At 57.8% G+C, this 18,524-nt stretch overlaps 1 protein-coding gene across 8 annotated transcripts in view; it reads right to left on the minus strand.

Moving 5' to 3' along the window:
• Positions 1–139: 139 nt before the first annotated feature.
• The window catches only part of SNPH (syntaphilin), a 37,077-nt gene continuing 18,692 nt past the window's right edge, over positions 140–18,524 (minus strand). The window contains exons 3-7 of one of the 8 annotated variants that reach the window (XM_072800362.1): positions 13,564–13,591; positions 12,175–12,827; positions 11,372–11,479; positions 7,781–7,930; positions 140–4,516 (exon numbers count right to left, since the gene is read on the minus strand). In XM_072800362.1, coding sequence (XP_072656463.1) covers positions 3,340–4,516; positions 7,781–7,930; positions 11,372–11,479; positions 12,175–12,356 — 1,617 coding nt within the window. In that variant the 5' untranslated portion in view covers positions 12,357–12,827; positions 13,564–13,591 and the 3' untranslated portion in view covers positions 140–3,339. Of the gene's footprint in view, positions 4,517–7,780; positions 7,931–11,371; positions 11,579–12,174; positions 12,828–13,563; positions 13,592–16,180; positions 16,237–18,524 lie in introns of all 8 variants that reach the window. The other 7 variants (XM_072800365.1, XM_072800361.1, XM_072800363.1 and 4 more) reach the window with 7 other exon arrangements.

An 18,524-nucleotide genomic window follows, 5' to 3' on the forward strand; every position in this document is an offset into this window, starting at 1 on the left:
TGCCAGTCCTTCCCTGTGTGTACGCCGTGTATCCTAGATTGGCAGGGATGGTTTAAGCCTCCTGCATCCCTCTCAGAAAACAAAAACAAAAACGAAAAAAACCCACCACGATATAAAGAATTCAGGCCGAGGGTCTTGCTGTGGTTTCATGCTTTAATTCAGAGCTGTCTGCTGCAGGTACAACTCTATCTGAACAGAAGGACAAAGGAGACAAAATGAAGACCCTCCCCACCTCCCCCCTTCCTGTATCCCCTGAATTCTCCATCGAGGGGATGGCCGAGTGGGAGAGTATGCTGTGATTTGTTTGCATTGTCCCCATAGGTCAGAGAGGGTGTCACGAGTTCCCCAGGCTCAGGCCCTCGGTAGGCTCTTGCCCCGGAACTCTGCCGATGCCCGCCCCTCCCCAGGCACTGTCAGATACCCCGGTGCTAGCGGTGCCTGGGAAGGCTGTTCAGTGAAAGGCTAAGTTATCCCCTTGGGAGATGCTCGGAATAAACTCCGCCGGAGGCCAGCTCTCTGTGCAGAGTCCCAGCCCTGGCTCTGATTCCTGCCTGAGGCTGGACCAGAGGAGCAGCAGGGAGGCCCAGACCCAGGCCCTCCATCTAAGCAGAAGCCACTTCTGGCCACTGAGCTCCAAGGAACCAGCAGTTCAGTAGGTGGTTCCTGGGGAAATGTCCCTTAGGATCTAATCAGCTCCAGCTGGAGGCTGGCAGGAGGGGAGGCCCCGACAATTTCTGCTCCGAAAGCTGAGAGCAGGAGGGAAAGGCCATAGCCCAGCAGGACGAGGTATTAAGCAAGAAGAAAAAGGGTATCTTTGGAGGAGGAGCCCCGGGCAAGCAGCCCCTGCCCCTGGCCTTGCCCTCCTGCCCCGTGCTCTGTGCCCTGCATGACCAGGGCCGGGAACCCGAGCCAGCAGGCCGCTGTGCCTCCACTGCTCGGAGCTGCACATGTCGTGCTGCCCCTTTTGCATAGATGCGGACACTGAGCACACACACGCGCACACGAAGGGCCAGGCCAGGGCCACGGCAGCGTGCTCTCAGGTCCGTCCCAGGGCTGGGCGCTGAGCCACTGCCTCCACTGACACGGGAAGAAAAACCCGTTGAAGGCCCCAAAAGAGAAGACCCTCCATGCTGTGGGCGAGGGCCCTACAACCCAGAGCAGTGGCCCATCTCGAGGGCCTTCTCCAGAGGGACACAGTGGGCTCCGGCCTCAGCCCTGACCACGTCCACCAAAACACAAGACACAATAGGAAGGCCACAGAGAGCAAGACACAGACAGAAGCGGAGGGGCTACGCAGCTCACAGAATTCCAGTGGTGAAAAATATATAGATTTCGTGTTGTCAAATATAGTCATACATTTATTTTCTCGGCAAAGCTTGGACTATTTCTAAGGAGACACTACGCAGCTTCGTGAGTACACGGCACAGGAGGCTGGGGCCACGGCCAGTCCCGGCTTGGCTTTGGATTGGGTTTGTCCACTGCCCCTCCATGTCACGACCCCAGCATCTGTGGGGCAGCCCCAGCCAGGCCCCAGTTCAGGTGTGCTTCGGCTGGGGTGGGGGTGCTCCACAAAGGATGGCTGATCTGAGGCCCCAACTGGTGGGGGGAGCTTTGGAGGCACAAAGCGTTGTGGCAGAGGGGGCTGTTGCCCCCATGGCTGGGCTGGCTGCCCCTGCCCAGTGCATGCAGGTGCCCCACCTGGAGCGGGGGGTGCAGGGAGGAGGGCTGGGAGCCCCTAAGTCAGGCGGCAGCTGTCGGAGCAGTGGGGGTGGGCAAGCAACCTTGGCAGAGAATCAGAGTGGCCCGGGGCCAGAGGGACGAGTAAGACTCAGGGTCCCACCAACCCCCCCAGGTGTGGGGCCTAACCTCTGAAGAGTGCGGGGGGTGCCCAGATGGGTGTAAGTCCCACTATGGAGCAGGAGTGGGTTTACTCTGTAAAATAATAGTGGTGGTAAAATCAGCAGCATTGCTGGGGGACCAGATGTGGTCCCAGGGACGGAAGGGGGACAGTGAGGCTCCCAGGCCAACTGGCCTCAGGCTGTGAGCAGAGAGTCTGCAGGCTCCCCTGCCCTGCCCTGTCCCTGCCTGGGAGACGACCCGGGGCACCCTGCTTTGGCCTGGATGAGCATCATGGCTTCAGTATCCCATCTTGCCGCTCATCCTGCTGGAATTCCTTCCAGAGGCAGACAGGTCTGAGTTTAGGAGCCTTCACCCTAGAATGCGAGCAGCCCTCAGTGGAGATGCTGGGGTGCGTGAGGGCCAAGCCCCAAAGTGAACATAGTGCAAAGCAGAAGCTGGGCCCGAGGCCCCCATGGAACCTTGGGGTGAGCTCCGGGGGCAGTCATGGCCTCTGGCTTCTCAAACCGAGTCCGGCCCTGCCTCCTAGCCCGCAGGACCTGTCCCAGGAGGCAGAGGGGCCCTGCTGCGCAGCCAGCCCGGCCTCCTCCTCTCGGGCGGGCGGGCGGGCAGGCAGGCGGCAGAGGCTGCAGACAGAGCCGGGGCTCAGGCACGTGTTCCAGCCCCAGCCCCAGCCCCAGCCCCAGCCCCTCCCCCAGCTCTCACGGGAACAGTGATCTGACGCAGCTGGAAGTGCCGAGAAGGGAATGGATCCCAGGGAAGGTCTAGCACAAACAGACACAGAACCCACGCTGTGCTCTGCTACCTCTTGCCCGTCGCCACCTTTGCTCCGGCCCACGCCTGTGGCCTGACCACGGTTCTGAATCCCGAGGCAGGGAGCAGCCCGAAGGTGCTGGAACTGCAGCCCAGGCCCAGGGTTGCCGACCCTGCTCAGAGTCCTGGGCCGGTTGCCTGTGCTCTGGGCGGCAGCTGCCTCCCCGTGAGGAGATAATACTGGCCTGGAAGGCAGGACTGAGGGCAAGGGGTGGCTTGAGAGAAGGCGTGGGTGGGCAGGTGACCGGACGGGGACGGGACGGGGCAGGGGCGGGGAGGCTCCCACGGGCGCCTCAGGCCAGCCTCCCCAGACCAACACACCAGAGACTTTCCAGGGCAGGGGCAGTGAAGGTCCAGACAGACAGGGCCAGGTTGGGGGGGCCTCCCCACCTCCTCTCTCTGCAACGTGTCCCACCTGTGTGCCTCCCCACCTTTGGTCTCTCTTCCCTTTTCTCCTGTCACAGTTTTGGGCTGCCTTCCCCCAACTCTGACTCCCGGCCCCCCAACACTGTTCAATTCCTGAAAAAGCCACTTCCAAACCCAAAACTAAATAAATAAGAGGAGGCCCCGGGGAAGGAGTGGGAGGGAGAGCGGCACCCCTACAATCAGTGGTCAGGCCGCCGGAGCCAGGCCGGGGCCAGGAGGGCGGGAGGGAAGGTGGCACACTGCTCACAGCTGGGAGCCGCCGCCCGCCTGGCCCGGGCCCTGCTGGCTCAGCGAGCGGCAGCTGATCCTGCGGATGGAGTGCAAGGCCACCGTGCAGCAGCCCCGCAGCAGGGAGCTGATGTTGTAGATGGGCTGACCCTGGCGCCGCTGTGAGCGGCAGAGCCAGGCCACCGTGGGCACAGCTGGTACCACCACAGCCAGCAGATCCACGATGTAGTGGCGGCTCCAGTAGCTCTTGGGCTCCTTCTCAGCCGCGGCCGCCTCCTCCTCCTCTTCCACGGGGCATGCCACACTCACCGACAGGCTGGGGCTGGGGTTGGCACTGGGCCGGTGTGGGCTCGGCCCTCGGGTGACAGGCTCCGGGGCCTCAAGCTCGTCACCCACCGTCACAACCACCGCCGAGTCAGGGTCTTTGGGCCCCGGGGGGCGGGGCTCCAGCTCCGGGCACCTGTCCCCGGCATCAGGGATTGCCCCGCAGGCCTGGGCCTTGGTCACTTTCTCCAGGATGGTGTCCATGTCCGGCTGGTACTGCACGAAGTCTGTCTGGATGGCTTGCTCCTGCATGCAGCTGGCCTGCACGCCGGCTTCCAGGCCACACAGCAGCTTCTCATAGGTGTTGCTGGCAGGGAAGCGGGGACCCAGGCTGAGGCTGCTGTGCAGCGAGCCCTCCTCGGGGCCGCAGTCCACCCCTGATGACAGCAGGCTGCTGGCCTCCAGCACGTCCGTCCGGCTCAGGGTGTCGTCGGTCACGACGAAGCCACTGTCGACCCCATCCTCGGCAGAGGCCCCAGGGTGGTCACCGGGGGGGCGGTCACCGCAGACAGCCGGGTCGCTCAGCTTGGTGTAGGTGGAGCTGCGGGTGAGGGAGCGGGCGGGGGACCCGCCAGCCGACTCCCCGGCACCATCCTCCTTGGTGGCGCCATTCTGGGCCACTTCCATACTGTGCAGCAGTGTCTCCAGCTTCTTGTTCTGGATGTTGATGTCCACGAAGTACTTCTGCAGCCCTTTGTCCTTATCGATCAGGTTGTTCTTGACCGTGTCAATGACCTGCTTGAGCTGCTTGATCTCCTTGCGAGCCTCCTTCAGGGCCAGCTGGGCCTCCACGCGGTGGCACTCCTCCTCAATCCAGTCCTCCTGCATGCGAGACAGCTGCATCTTGAGGTCGTCGATCTCAGTGTCTCTGTGAGTGGACGAGACACACATGCTCACTGACTGGCCTGCCACCACCATGGAGGACAAGCAAGGAAGGGCTGTTGCCAAGGATTGGGGGAGGGGGGCGGCCAATACCTCCCGGCCCAGAGCTAAATGCAAAAGGCCTGATTCATTGGCTCCTTCTCGCTCCAGAGGGGACCAGAGGGGTGGCCAAGGGGCCTCCTCCCCACCGAGGGCAGTGGGGAAAAGAAACGTCTAGCCCTGCCTCTGCCTCCCCAGCCCTGGAGGCTGAAACCTAGACGACCGACCGTTCCCACTTAAATCCGATATCTACAGGAGAGATTAGATATGAAAGATACTTAGTGTATCAATCAATGCCTAGCACTGTAAAACCCAAACACATCTGTTTTAAAATTTTAATATAAGATAATAAGAACTAAAGCTAAAATTTCTGTTCTGTGGGGAGGGACATGGCCTCCTTCCTGTAGGTGAATACTGTCCCCGGGGGTCCCTGGCCAGAGCCCCTGGGGGTAGAGGCGGTGGGCTGCCGCACTTTGCTGAGGAACTTATTGCTGTCATGTGGGGGGAGCTGTGGGCTTCACATGTCCCCTCAGTGTAGGGATGAAAGGTGGTGGGTGTGATACAAGAAAGTGGTGAGGGATCCCTGGGTGGCGCAGCGGTTTGGCGCCTGCCTTTGGCCCAGGGCACGATCCTGGAGACCCAGGATCGAATCCCACGTCGGGCTCCCTGTGCATGGAACCTGCTTCTCCCTCTCCCTCTGCCTATGTCTCTGCCTCTCTCTCTCTCTCTGTGTGACTATCATAAATAAATTAAAAAAAAAAAAAAAAGAAAGTGGTGAAAACAGGTGGCTCTTTTTTATCTACACTGATCATCCTTGCTTTGTATCTACTGTGAAGACGATGGGCCAAAAAGTTGGACAAGAAGGCCCAAGCTACTTCTGAGAGAAAAGGCCAGTGCCAGGCAAACCAGACACAGGCACCCCGAGTCACAGACAAATCGGGGTGTGGGGGAAGGAGGTGCATTAAAAGAACATTCTATCAAGTCTGGCAGAGAAGGCAGCAGGAGACAGGGCAGGCTATTGTGAGGGCAGTGAGGGTGGAGGAAAGCCACTCCTGAGCCAGCACGTCCTGCAGGGTGGTGCAGGGGGCGGGGGCCATCCACCCCAACACCACTACCTACCCCCAGCCAGATGGCCCACGTGCCCCACATTCAAGGAAATGCAATCCACGCAGGGCTTGACCATCACTGTGAGGGTGATGAGCCCAGCAGAGGGACCATCCCAGATCAAGCACTGGGCTCTTTTCAGAGCCAGATGAGATGGCCAGTGCAGGAAATGAGGCTGAAGTGTGCTCTGCAATGTCGAAGGGTCTGGGCTGAGGGGCTGCGGTGGCCAGGAAGGTCAGCCAGGGCATTATCTGGAAAGGGGTGGACTGGACTGCCCCCCAGGACACAACCTTGTGATGGCAGCAGGGACTGGAGTGACTCAGAGTGGCAACGGCAGATGGACCCCCACGCATGAGACCCTTACTGGGGTTCACTCTAGAGAAACCTTCCCCGTGGATTCCAAGCCCTGGGAGGGAGAACGAGTTTGGAGGAAGGGACTGGGCTGCTCAGTGTGGCTGGGCCCCGCCCCTCTGTCCTTGGAGCCAGCGGGACCCCCAGGCCAGGAAGCCATGCCTTTCCCACCCCGTCTAGGACATCACACTGGAACTGAGCCCTGAAGGATGAGTTTGCCAGCAAAGCAGAATGGGGGCAAGGCCATCTCAGGAAGTAGGGACACAGCAAACAAAAGCATGGAGTGTAGAAGCTTCTTTAAGGAGCAGGGAGGTTACTGCAGGAGGCAAGTATCAAAGTGAACATGTGGAGCGTGTGTGGTACAGCAACAGAGCAAGCAAAGAGCTGCCACAGGTTCCCGCAAGAGTAACAGGCAGAGAGTGGCCAGGGATTTGAAGTGTAGGCACGTCCATGCCAGGGCACTGTGCCCAAACCGCACGGGGCAGATGGTCTGCTTGAGCCGCTGGGCCAGCCCCAGACAGGAGGCGGGGAGACGGGCTGTCTGCTTCCTGAGGACGTGAGCGCAAATGGCCAGGCAGACCCAGGACTATTTTCTAAAAACAGAAATCCCAACTATGAAGGAGGCCCACGGAATGCCACCTGTAACTTCCCGTAGTTCAAAACCACAACAGATCCATACCGGATTGGCTACTTGGCAGCGCTCTGGTCACGGAAGACGTGCTCATGCATATTGTATGCTTCCATTTATATGCCATGTCCAGAATAGACACATCCATAAAGATGGAAAGATCAGTGGTTACCAGGGGCCTGGGCCATGACTGCCACTGGGAACGGTGTTTCCTTCTGGGGTGATGAAAATGTTCTGGAACTAGATACTGGGGATGGTTGCATGATTCTGTGCCTATCCCAAAAATCGCCGAAGGGTGTGCTTCAGAGAGGTGAACTGTACGGGATGTGAATTACATGCCAAATAAAGCTGCAGAGTTTTAAAAAAAGAGGAAAGAAGCCATAGTCGTGGGAACCTGCCCTGACCTCTGGTGCCTGGCATAGTGCCTGGTGTGGCTCAGAGTCGGCTGCGTGTTTGAACTGACACAGTCTGGAGGAGAGGGAGAAGATGACAGAGTCAGAGGGCAGACCTGAAGCTTTGATCGTAAGAATGAAGCCGGAAGCCCAGAAAGTTAGCAGCTGAGAGGGTCAGGATTGGCCCCCAGGTCTGGAGAATGTGCTCAGAGGGGACTGTAGGGACTCCTGAGGGACCCCCGGGCTGGGTAGGAGCTCGAGAAAGGTTTTTCATGCTCACACACATCATATGCAAGTAGATGAGCAGAGAGGCCTCTGGGGCCTGAGCCAGTGGGCCAAGAGCACCCTGGTGACTCCCTGGGAGGAAGCAAAGGGGGACTCACAGGGAAGGTAAGCCAGGAAGAATGCCCTGGGCTCCTGATCCTCAGGTGAAAAGGAGCCAGAGGGCAAGAAGCAGCCAAAAGGGACCACCAGGCCCAGACTGGGAGAGGACCAGCAGGCCATCAGGGGAAGCTGCTCCCTGCCTGAGCCCAAGCAGCCCCTGTGGCAGTCCAGAAGAGCAGCTGAGGGGACAATGGGGATGGCTGAGGGCTCTAGAAAGGGGCTCCTACAGGGCTTTGCTGGAAAGGAAAGGGCAGGTGGGTGTCAGGAAGCCCTCAGCCACTCCTTCCTCCCAGAAGTGCTCCTCTGAGTGTGGAGAGCATCTCTCCAGGGCTGCCCTGGGCCAGCGGCTCACCGGTCCTGGAGCCGGTCCTGTGTGTCCTTCAGCCGGGCCTTCAGGTGCCGGATGCACACCTCCTTCTGCTGCAGGGGGGTCAGGTACTGCTCCGGGGTGGGGGGCTTGACGCCATGGTTGTCGCTGCAAAGTGTGTACTTCATGGAGCGTCTGCAAGGAAACATGTGTCAGTGGGAAGGGAGGAAGAGGTGGCTCATCGTCCTGGTCCCACAGCCAGCAGGTGCCTCCAGGCTAGGACTCCCCCTGGGGCCTGTGTGGGCATGAGAACGCCCAGACCTTTTGGCAGGTAGGTTTTATCAAAGCTCTTGTAAGGGAAGACCACAGTGGGAAGCTCAGGGCTCCTCTAGTTAGGGGTGCAGACACAGGGCACCACAGGACCCACAGCCTGGCACCCGGCTGTGTGGGGCATTCTACTGATGTCATCAGTCATATGACTCCTGCAGTGGTCCCAGAACTCAGGTGTCCGGTCTCCTAACCCAGAGAATGAGTTGGGCACTAGAGCCTGGGGGCAGGTGCACTTCCCTGTGTAATTCTCCGGGGCTGGTGTGGGGGTAAGGGCTCACCCCAGGTAGGAGAACGCACCCCCCAGGCTGAGAGCCTTCACTGCCGGGCCTGCAGGAGTCCGGGGCGGGGGCGGGGGGCCGGGAGTGCAGGCATAGCTCTCTCCAACACACTCCGGTGCCCTCCTTGCCGTCTTCATGTACACGCAGGCCTGCACAATCATGTACACACGTTTCCTTGGAGCGCGTACATCTGAGTAGTTACCCTGGCCCACTTGCGCCTGCGTGTCCACCTCTGCGTGCACACACCCAAGGGCACATGGCCCCACCATCCTGCAGCCATCCTCGGGAACACTTGCAAGGCCTGGGACACCAGACCATGCATGGGTTCACACAAATGCACGCACTTTCCACACACACACACACACACATTCTCTGAGGTCACATCCAAACACATGTGTGAACACCCACTGGCTCTGGGCATCTAGTCCTCAATAGCTAAACCCTGAGGTGGCAGCAAGCCAGATGTCACATGCTGCCCAGCCTGAGGTGGCACAGGCGTGTGTGTGTGTGTGTGTGTGTGTGTGTGTGTGTCATACCCAGGCTCAGCACTGCCAAGAGGAGGAATTGCCACCCAGTGCAGGAGGAGGGAGGGAAGGCGGGAGGGAAGGAGGGAGGGCCTGGCCTCGCACCCAACTCTGATATGCTGTGGCCGGGCCACAGTGTCCTGCCTGCTGGTCATTCTGGGAAGCCTCCTCAGAGCTTGGCCTCAAAGCCTGGGCTTGTTCTCATGCAGCCTGGCAGAGGCCTCGTGGCCAGCCAGCCCTGCTCCCCTAGGGGACGGGGCCAAGGACATCAACAGGTCTGAATAGACAGGCCCTGGTTTGCTGAAGCAGCCACGAGGGAGGCAGTTTGAAAGGTTCCATGGGGGCCGTCTAATGTTTGCTGAGGATAAAGAATTTGTAAACTGTCAGCCACTGAAGAGAATGTATGTGGATAGAAGAGAGAAAGGGACATGATTCTCTTCTGCTTACTCACCTCGTGGTCCCTAGGTTAAACTCAAGCCATACCACACGCCGGCCTGTTTTCCTGGTGACGGGGGCAGAGGGGTGGCGTGGGTCGGGAGCTGGGGACGCCCCCTCAGTGGGCTCTAAGAATCTCCTCCCAAAAGAGCAGCCATCCTGGTGGCCGCCGTGCCAGGACTCGGGCTCGAGGGGCACGGATCTGCAGTGAGTGGATCTCCCCCACAGGCCCTGGTTAAACTATTAAACTAGTGCAGTTGAGAATTAGAGACAAAGCTGTTCTCACTCTTCCAACTTGCTTTCATGACTGATATATATGTATATATATCACTCATGAATATCACTCATATCACAGAATATATATATATATATAAAACCCTATATATATATTCTGTTATCCATTTTATATGTATATATGTATATATAGTGGAAAAGAAGAATATTCTATAATCCATGGCTCTCTGCTATTCCCGTCTCAGAATGCCAGTTTGCACTGAAGCCACAGCCCAGGGCAGCCACTATTGATGTGGCCAGAAGATCCTCCCATGCTGCCAGTTCTCAGCCTCAGGGCTGGGACCGTCCCAGTGAGCTGCAGTTATGACAAGCACGGCAAAAATCTGCTACTAATGAAAAAGTGTTAAAGTTGCCAATTGTATACTTTTCAAAATTTGAGCGCTGTAGTACCACTCTCGCCCCCTGCGCTCAGGGTGGAGTGACGGCCAGGAGGCTGGGCCATGGGTCCTGCACACATGTGTCACCCATCACATGTGTCACGGTGGGAAACTCTGAGAAGTGCCACCTCAGCGTGATCTGAACGTCACTTCACACCCATGACACCATCTCTGCTGGAAGAGCAGGACCAGCCTTCCCATGAGGTTCTCTGGCTGCAGGAGCTGCAAGTCAGCTGTGGTGGCCCAGGACTCTCACATGGGACCAAAGGCCTCATGATGGCAGCTACCAGTTACAGGCCACCTGCAGACATCGATTCGTTGAAGCTGGAGGGACGTTGGGCACCCAACGGGAAGGGAGATTCAAGGGACGGGAAGTTGGCTGCCCAGCCTTCGCTCCCTGGCTCCACTGGGGAATCAGGATGGGCCGCTGGAGCTGTCACCCCCTGGTTTTAGAGAATGCTCAGCTTCCCTTCACCTGCCTCCCCAGCAGATCCTGCTTTTCCGTTCCTCCTTCCCTGAGCCCCACAACATAGTACGTGCCACATTGTAATGCACTCCGCTTTCCAAACCAGCTGCACCTCTGTCACTGTCCAGGTGGTGCCTGAGGAAAGCAGGGCCACAGATGCCGAGTGGCCTGCCCATATATCCATCCTTGCTCCTTCCCCAAGAAAACTCCAATTCTGTGAGAGCTGGTACCATACCAGGGACAATGTGGTGCTCCTTGTGCCACCAGCCCCACAGCCACAGCCAATCACATCACCCAGTGCCAGCTGGCAGCGTGTAGATAGAATTCCTGGGGAAGGTGACCCTTCCCAGAAAACAGGAGCCTCAGGACGCCTGGGTGGCTCAGCAGTTGAGCGTCTGCTTTCAGCTCAGGTTGTGATCCCAGGGTCCTGGGATCAAGTCCCGCATGGGGCTCCCTGCACGGAGCTGCTTCTCCCTCTGCCTGGGTCTCTGCCTTGCTCTGTCTCTCATGCATAAATAAATAAAATCTTAAAAAAAAAAAAAAAAAAAAAAGGAAAACAGGAGTCTCTTGTAGTAGCGGAGGGGTGGCCTTTCTACCTTCCTCCTTCCCTGCCCCGATGCTGACCTGACGCCTGGAGGTATCAGAGCCTCTTATAAGGGTGAGGACAAAAGCTGTGCCCTAAGGATGGTGGAGCAGGAAGATGGGCTGGGGTCCCCAACACTTCAGGGAGCTGCTTGCCGCTGGGCCTAGTTCTGAAAGCATCCCCTTGCTTGTCTAAGCCCCTGCCTTGGTCACGGGCAACGGGGCGCCACCCTCCCCTTCACACAGGACCTGAGGCTCTGAAGGACCAGCTGGAGCCCGTGCAGCCAGGAGCGCAGGAGTCCCGGTCCCCACCCATGGGGGTGCGGTGTGCAGGTGCACAGGGGGGTTACCTGGGCGTGGGGCTGCTGTCGCTGCCCTTGCAGGAGCCGGAGTTGCTGCTGCTGCTGAGAGAGGAGGTGCCGTAGGCGTCCCGCACGCTCACGGGCGGAGAGGTGCGCCTGGAGGCAGGAAGAAGAGGCAGGTGCTCGTTCTGGCTGGCGGGCAGCTGCGGGCACTGGGCGAACACTGCCAGGCCGCTGCGGCCCAAAGGGCCCCCGCTGCGGGGTCACGGCGGGGGGAGAGAAGCAGAGGAGAGAGGGGACGTACACACAGGGGTGACAAAACAGACAGCGCAAATCAAGATGGAAAACCAGGAGGAGGCTGGTCCTCCTGGCTCCCCAGGACGGGCATGGAGGCTGGGCAGGGCTAAGGGTAGGGTCCCATCTGCCCTAGCCAGGGTTCCTCAGCTTCCAGGGTTCCAGGGTCCCCCTGAGCCCAGAGGAGGGCCCTGCAAGGGCTGACACAGCTGGGGCAGAGGGGGCAGGCAGGGGTGGGGACAGGAGGGGGGCACACACAGGTCGGAGTCAGGGGGGCCAAGTGAGCCAGAGTGGATGATAGCATGAGTCCTTCTAGTCACCGTGAAGCTCAGCAGCAATACTGAGGATGGTGGGACCCCCAGGGCTTTAATGCTTCAGAGAACCTTTCTATCCACTGTGTCATTTGAGCCTCAGCAGGAGGTGAGTGTTAGCAAGCCTGTTCTAGAGCTGGGAAAACTGGGAAATGACTTGCTCAAGGCTACACTGCAGGTTGGTGGCAGAGGGGGGAACGGAGGCCCTCCCCCTTCCCGCCCTCCGAGGCCAAGGGGGGCACTCACCTGCGGGATCCAGCAGAGGCCCGTCTACTGCCCGGCAGGGACATGGCCATGAGGCTGCGGGTCCGGGTGAGGGGCGGGATGGGTGGTGTCCCCGGGGCTGAGGAGAGAGGGCGCGTTGGGGGTGCCGCGGGGAGGGCCGGACCAGGCCACGTCATCCTCTCGTTGGGGCCGCTGCCTGGCATGGCTCCTCCTCTCACCCTCTGGCAGGACACCCCAGGACTGAGCGAGGGCCTGGTAGGCCAGGCGCTAGCTGCAGCTGCCTCCACCAACGAAGTTAGCACACTCTTGCCACCTGACTTAAGACCTTGATCGATCGTCAGAGCCTCAGGGGCAGCCAGAAATCATAGATCCGACCCCGTGTTCTCCAGATGATTGAATGTGGAGCAAGAGCTCAAGGGCCTCACCCAAGGTCACATGGGCATCGAGGCAGGGCCTCCTGACCCCCAGTGCAGCACTGAGTCCTCTATGCTACAGGCCAGGCCCTCCGATCCCTTACTCGGACCCCACCCTGCGCTGGACAGTCCTCCCTCCTTGGCGGGGGCTGCTGGTTGGAGGACTCCTGGAGCAGGACCAGGAACCCCAAGTGAGGCTGGGCTAGTCTCGACGTCACCTTCCCAGAGCGCCCGTTGGCGTGTGGCTTGGGGGCTTCCTGTCTATAGTGGAGACAAGACAGACCGACATACCAGCACACGTGTAGAAAGACATATGGATACACATGAATGTGAAAAGGTACTATGTCTCTGCCATTCCAAGACATGCCACACACATCTCCATGAACATGCTCAGGGCCTTCCCATGATGCAGGACATGCAGCCAGGCCCTCCTGCATGCATGCTGCACACAGCCATGCCTGCACCCACCCATGCAAACATGCATGCTGACTGGGGCGTGCAGTAGGACCTCAGAGCATTGGCTCAAAGCAGATGAGGAAAGGGGTAATGGGTACAGAAGCCCTCCTCTGTCTGGGGACTCTTGGTGGGCTGGAACTAGTAGGAAGTGACCAGGCCTACAGAGACCCATCCTTGGCACTCTTGACAGGCAGGTAGAGGCTTAGGCTCCACAGGCAGCCCTACAGGGGTTAAAGGAGGGGAGAAGCCCCATGGTGGGCTGGGTGTCAGCTGTTGTAGGAAGGAGTCCCGCACCGGGCACTGTCCCAGAGCGCCTGGAGTCTGAGACGGGGGGCCCGGGCTCTTTGCAGCCACTAGTTGTGTGCCAGCTCCAGAGACCCCTGTTCCCTCCTTCCATGCTCACGGCAGGGGCTGAGGATAGCAGCCTGGGTTACTGGAGACCTGGCCAGGGATACCGTGCCCTGACCTCTCCCATGCTGGAGAGAAGCGTTCACCACGCCCCACTGTGCGCACGCCCCAGGCCAAGCACATTACTACGTACAGTGTGCCATTGACTCCTCCCAAAAACCCTATGAGGAAGTGCTGTGATTAGTGCCCTTACAGACAAGGGATCTGAGCCTCCCAGAGGGAGGGACTCACCCCCGTCACACCCCCAGGGTGTGGCAGGGCCAACAGGGGAACCAGGCCAACACCAGAAGCCCAGGGGCTGGATCTCAAACTTTGGGGTCCCCCGGCTGGGCACCACCCCTTCTCGTGTTAGGGCCTCGGGGGAGTCGGCTCATCCTGCCCGGCAGTGGGGCTGCCTCCTGAGGGGACAAAGGCGCTGCTCAGGTGGCCTGTTTCCTGGCTGTGACACAGAGTGTAGCCTGTTCCTCTGGCGGGCCCAGACACAGCCAGCATTGTCTGCCCGGAGGTGTCGGATGCCGGGCGCAGGAGCTGCCGACACTGTGCCTGTCACCTGAGCTGCTCGCCTCAGCTCAGGGATGTGTCCCCCCCCCCCCAACATCGTGCCCCCATCGTCTAGGCAAGGCCTCCTGGCACTGTGGGGTTGGCCTCAGGAGGAGGCACCGTGGGACAAGAGTGCTCCCCACACTTGTCAGGGAGGTTGCCAAGGGCTCCATTCTTCCTGCGCACAGCCCAGGGGGTACAGAAGGGCGATCTGTTATCACACTTGGGCCTAAGGTGGCAGAGCTGCAGGGCCAGACAGACCCTGGCTTCTAGTCCCAGGCGGCCTGACTTCCCTGGCAGCCTCACCCCTTCCCTTCTTGCTTTTGGGAGGATGCACTGAGGAGGTGGTGCCTTCAGGAGGACTTTCCAGCAGAGGCAGGAGGGCTCAGGTCCGAGGACAGGCCTCACTCTTCCAAGCCAGCTCGGATAAGGGTTGTTAAGGAGCTAGGAAGTTCAGGTGGAGTCCTGGGCCTGTGTCTGGGGAGGCAGGCAAGATGCCTGGTTTGCCTTGGAGCTGAGTGTGGCCTCAGTACAATGAGGGCTTTGTCTCAGCGGTCCCTGCTCCTACCTCGCTTGGCAACCCCACACCTCCCTCCTCTTGCACTCCCTCTTCCTTCCTCTCTGGCCCAGGGGCTGAGAAGGGGACAGCATTTGTACCTGGATGGACCCAATGGTCTCCTGGGAGGCCAGAGCCAGCCATTCATCCAGGACAGAGGCGGAAGTGGCATTCCCCTACTGGGACAGGACCTTGCAGGTGGGGGTCCCTAAGGGGAGGACAGAAGCCACCCAGGCTCAAAGGGAGCCACCTCTCCAGGATCCTACTCAGAAGCCTGGGTGTGCCCTCTCAAGTCCTCCTTCCCTCTCCGGGCCCCAGAGAGGAGACAGGTTGCCATAGTCTATGTCACTATGCCACCTGCCTTCTCCCCTGGAGTCCCACAGCCCTTTGCCCAGGCAGCCAGAATGGAAGGTGGAAGGAAACCCTTCACCATGGGGAGCTGGGCTGAGAGTCTCCTGTCACCTCAACACCAGAGGAAAGCCAGCCCCGCACTCCAGTGTCCCTCCACTTCCCCATCCTGCCCACACCAGGACAGCTCCGCTGCACGCTCCCTTTGATCAGTCCCCACAAGGCCTGCAATAGGGTCCAGGGGACACAGCAGGATCCAGGCAACAGGATGCAAAAGGATGCAAGAATAGAGTCAAACAGGTCTGGGCTCAGATCTCAGCCTGTCGCCCTCCCAGTGCATGCCCTGGGCATGTCACTCCCCTTCTCTGCGTCTCAGCTTCCTCATCTATGAGTGGGGCTGTAACAGAATGCACCTCGTGTGGCTACTGTGGCAGGTTAATGCATGCCCAGGGCTCAGCCTAGCACGCATCACATAACACACACTCAAAAGTGGGAATCGCCAGTATCTTGGAAGTAGATCATTGCAACACAACGTGAGCTTCAAAACAGAAACAGATTCAAGACATCATGTGGTCTCATGAGGGTCAGCAAAAGCTTCTCCAAAGTGAAATTTACACTGGGTTTCAAAGGATGAATAGGAGTTTGTCAGTCAGAGAAAGCAAGTGGGAAGGAAGGAAAAGGCTGGGCAAAGGCAGTGAATAGTTCCATGGCATGGTGGCTGGGGAAACCAGGGGGTCTGGTGAGGTCAGAGGCACAATGGGGGTGAGGCTGTAGGACAAGGCAGTGCTGGCCACACAGAACACCTAAGCCAGGATCTTGTCCTCTGGGCAACAGAAGCCAAGGAAGGGCCTTTGAAGGGGGAGGGACATGATCAGACTTGCAGTTTAGAAAGCCCCTGGTAGGTAGGGGGCCTTTGTGGAATGTGGCTGGGCACGGACAAGAATACTGGCAGGGAGATGAGCTAGGTTATCAAGACCTCCCAGGTGAGAAATGAGAAGAACTTGGGTCAGGGCAGCAGCAGAAGCAACAGAGAAGAGGCCATGGAACCTCAAGATACATCAGAGGCCCCCCGATACATAAAAATAGGGCATAACACTTGATTCTGGCGTTCAAGGCCGGCTCATCTATACCCTTGCCCACGTGCTCTCAGCGGCCTGCAGACCCCCAGGGGAAGCCCCAGCAGTCACTGTGACAGCTTGCTCAGCTGTTGGTCTAGCCTGCAGCCGTTCCCCACTGTGCCCTCATGCATACATCTGCAAGGCTCTGCCCTGCAGGTCTTTTCCCCTGGACTTCTCCCATCACTTACTGTGGTGATCACTTAGCATGCCATGCCTTGGGTCGAAACTCAGGGACCACCACCCTCTGGGGGAGTTCATAAAAATAAACACAATCAACACACAACTGTTAGTAACACAATGGGTTAAGTGGGCACATCTGGTAGGCCAGGAGTTGGATTAGATGGTCTCTAGGACACCTCTGAATCCGACATTCTCTGATTCTGCGCTGTTCATGAAATGATGGACTTCCAATTAATGCTTTCTTCTCCTTCCATTATTAGGGCTCCTGGGTTTCAGCTCCCACCCCTGTAACATGAGAAAGCTGCATTTTTCAAAAAACACTGTGGCATTTTTACTCAATCAGCATGTCATGGGGGAGAAACCAGGCACTTGCATTAATTCTAGCTAAGTGGAAGTCCCCGTATGTACAATAAATGATTTTTTTTTTTTTTTTTGCAAAGACTCAGCCATCAATAAAAGAAGAAAGCTACCCTAAAATCCAAGAGAACAGAACAATCTGTGTCTCATGACTCGAGCCTCTGACAGCTGTGGAAAGCCAAGCATTGCGATCAACAGAACAGAACTTGGGAGGGGTCCTCGCTGTGCCAAGGCAACATGAGAATGCAGAACATTCCTCCCGTGCAACAGCAGAGCGCCTGGTGCTCCTCGAATGCCAAAGCCGAGAGAGAGGCAGGAGATGGAAGCCTGGCCCGGGGCTGTGCCAGCAGCCGTCCTCCACATCTCCGAGGATCAGTCCTACCAGAAGCTCAGTAAACCTGCCACTTGCTTCATGACCTCACCGGCCCCCACACTGTCCACACCCTCAGAGAAACTGAGGACATTTCTTCTTGAATTTAGGAAGGGGGCACTGGTGGCATTTCCCCCGCTGGCTGTCTGTGTCCTGCAAAGCCGGTCTCAGTGCAGGAACCAGAGATGGGAGGCACGGGGCTCCTTCTTCTCACCAAGGCCACCCCAACAAGGTGGCAGGACAGACAGACCCACCACTTGGTCAGATGCCCTGGGGGCTGCCCGAGGCCAGCAGGCCACTCCACAGGCGTCCTGCAGTGATTAGACTCGGATTCCAGACCTTGGCGAGCATCGAGCCCCCATGGTCTGCAAACCACCCGAGAATTTGCCCCTAGTGCTCAGGCCCCCTTCCCTCTTCACCCACAGGGGCTCCTCTGGTATCTGTTCCATGCATGCAAGGTCTGCAGTCAGACTGCTGCTCTAGCTAAAAAGGGTTTGCGGTTTAAACTCTACGCACTGTGTGCTTTCCACAATGAGCTACTTCACATCTAGAAGGATGGCTGTAATCAAACAGACAGACAATAACAAGCATGGGTGAGGGAGCGGAGAAGCCGGAGCTCTGGTGCACGGCTGGTGGGAATGCTGGTGATGCCACTGCCACCGCCACCACCACTGCTACCACCATGGAAAACAGTGTGGCACTTCCCCAAAAAGTTAACCATAGAGTTGCCATGCAACCTCGCAATTTCCCTGGTAGGCGGATGCCCCGAAGAACAGAAGACAGGAGCTCGCACAAAGACCTGTTCAGGAAGAACAGCATTATGCACAGTGGCCGAAAAGAGGAATCCCAGCCAGGAGGCCACCAGCATCCAGCGACTGGCTAGACTGAACGTGGTTTGTATGGCTAACGGAACACCATCAGTCCCAAGAAGGCACAAAGGGCAGACACTTGCCACAACATGGGTGAGTGGTGCAGTACAGTGAGTGAAAGAAGCCAGACACAAAAGGCCACACATTGTCTGATTCCATTTATATTAAACGTCTATAACAGAAAAATCAGTGGAGACCCAAAGCAAATGGGTGGTAGCCAAGGGCTGGGAGAAGAAGAGGGAATGGCTGCTGATGGAAGGCTCTTTGGGGAAACATGAAAATGTTCTGGAATTGGACAGTGGTGATGGATCACAACTCTGTGAATATTCTAAACCACCCTCCCAGAATTCTACATTTTAGGGGGGAGGGGTCCCTTTTTTAACATGTAAATTTAATCAATTAACATATAGTATATTATGAGTTTCAGAGGTAGATGCCAGTGATTGATCAGTTGCACACAACACCCAGTGCTCATTACATCAGGTGCCCTCCTTAATGCCCATCACCCAGTTCCTCAGCCCCCCCATCCATGTCTCCTCCAGCAACCTTGTTTGTTTCCTATGATTAAGAGCCTTTCATGGTTTGTCTCCCTCTCTGATTTCATCTTATTTTATTTTTCCTTCCCTTCCCCTATGATCTTCTGTTTCTTAAATTCCATGAATGAAATCATATGATAATTGTCTCTTACTGACTTATTTCACTTAGTATAATCCCCTCTAGTTCAACCCACATCATTGCAAAATGGTGAGATTTCAT

The sequence above is a fragment of the Canis lupus genome, chromosome 26, assembly GCF_048164855.1.
Source record: "Canis lupus baileyi chromosome 26, mCanLup2.hap1, whole genome shotgun sequence".
Taxonomy (NCBI): domain Eukaryota; kingdom Metazoa; phylum Chordata; class Mammalia; order Carnivora; family Canidae; genus Canis; species Canis lupus.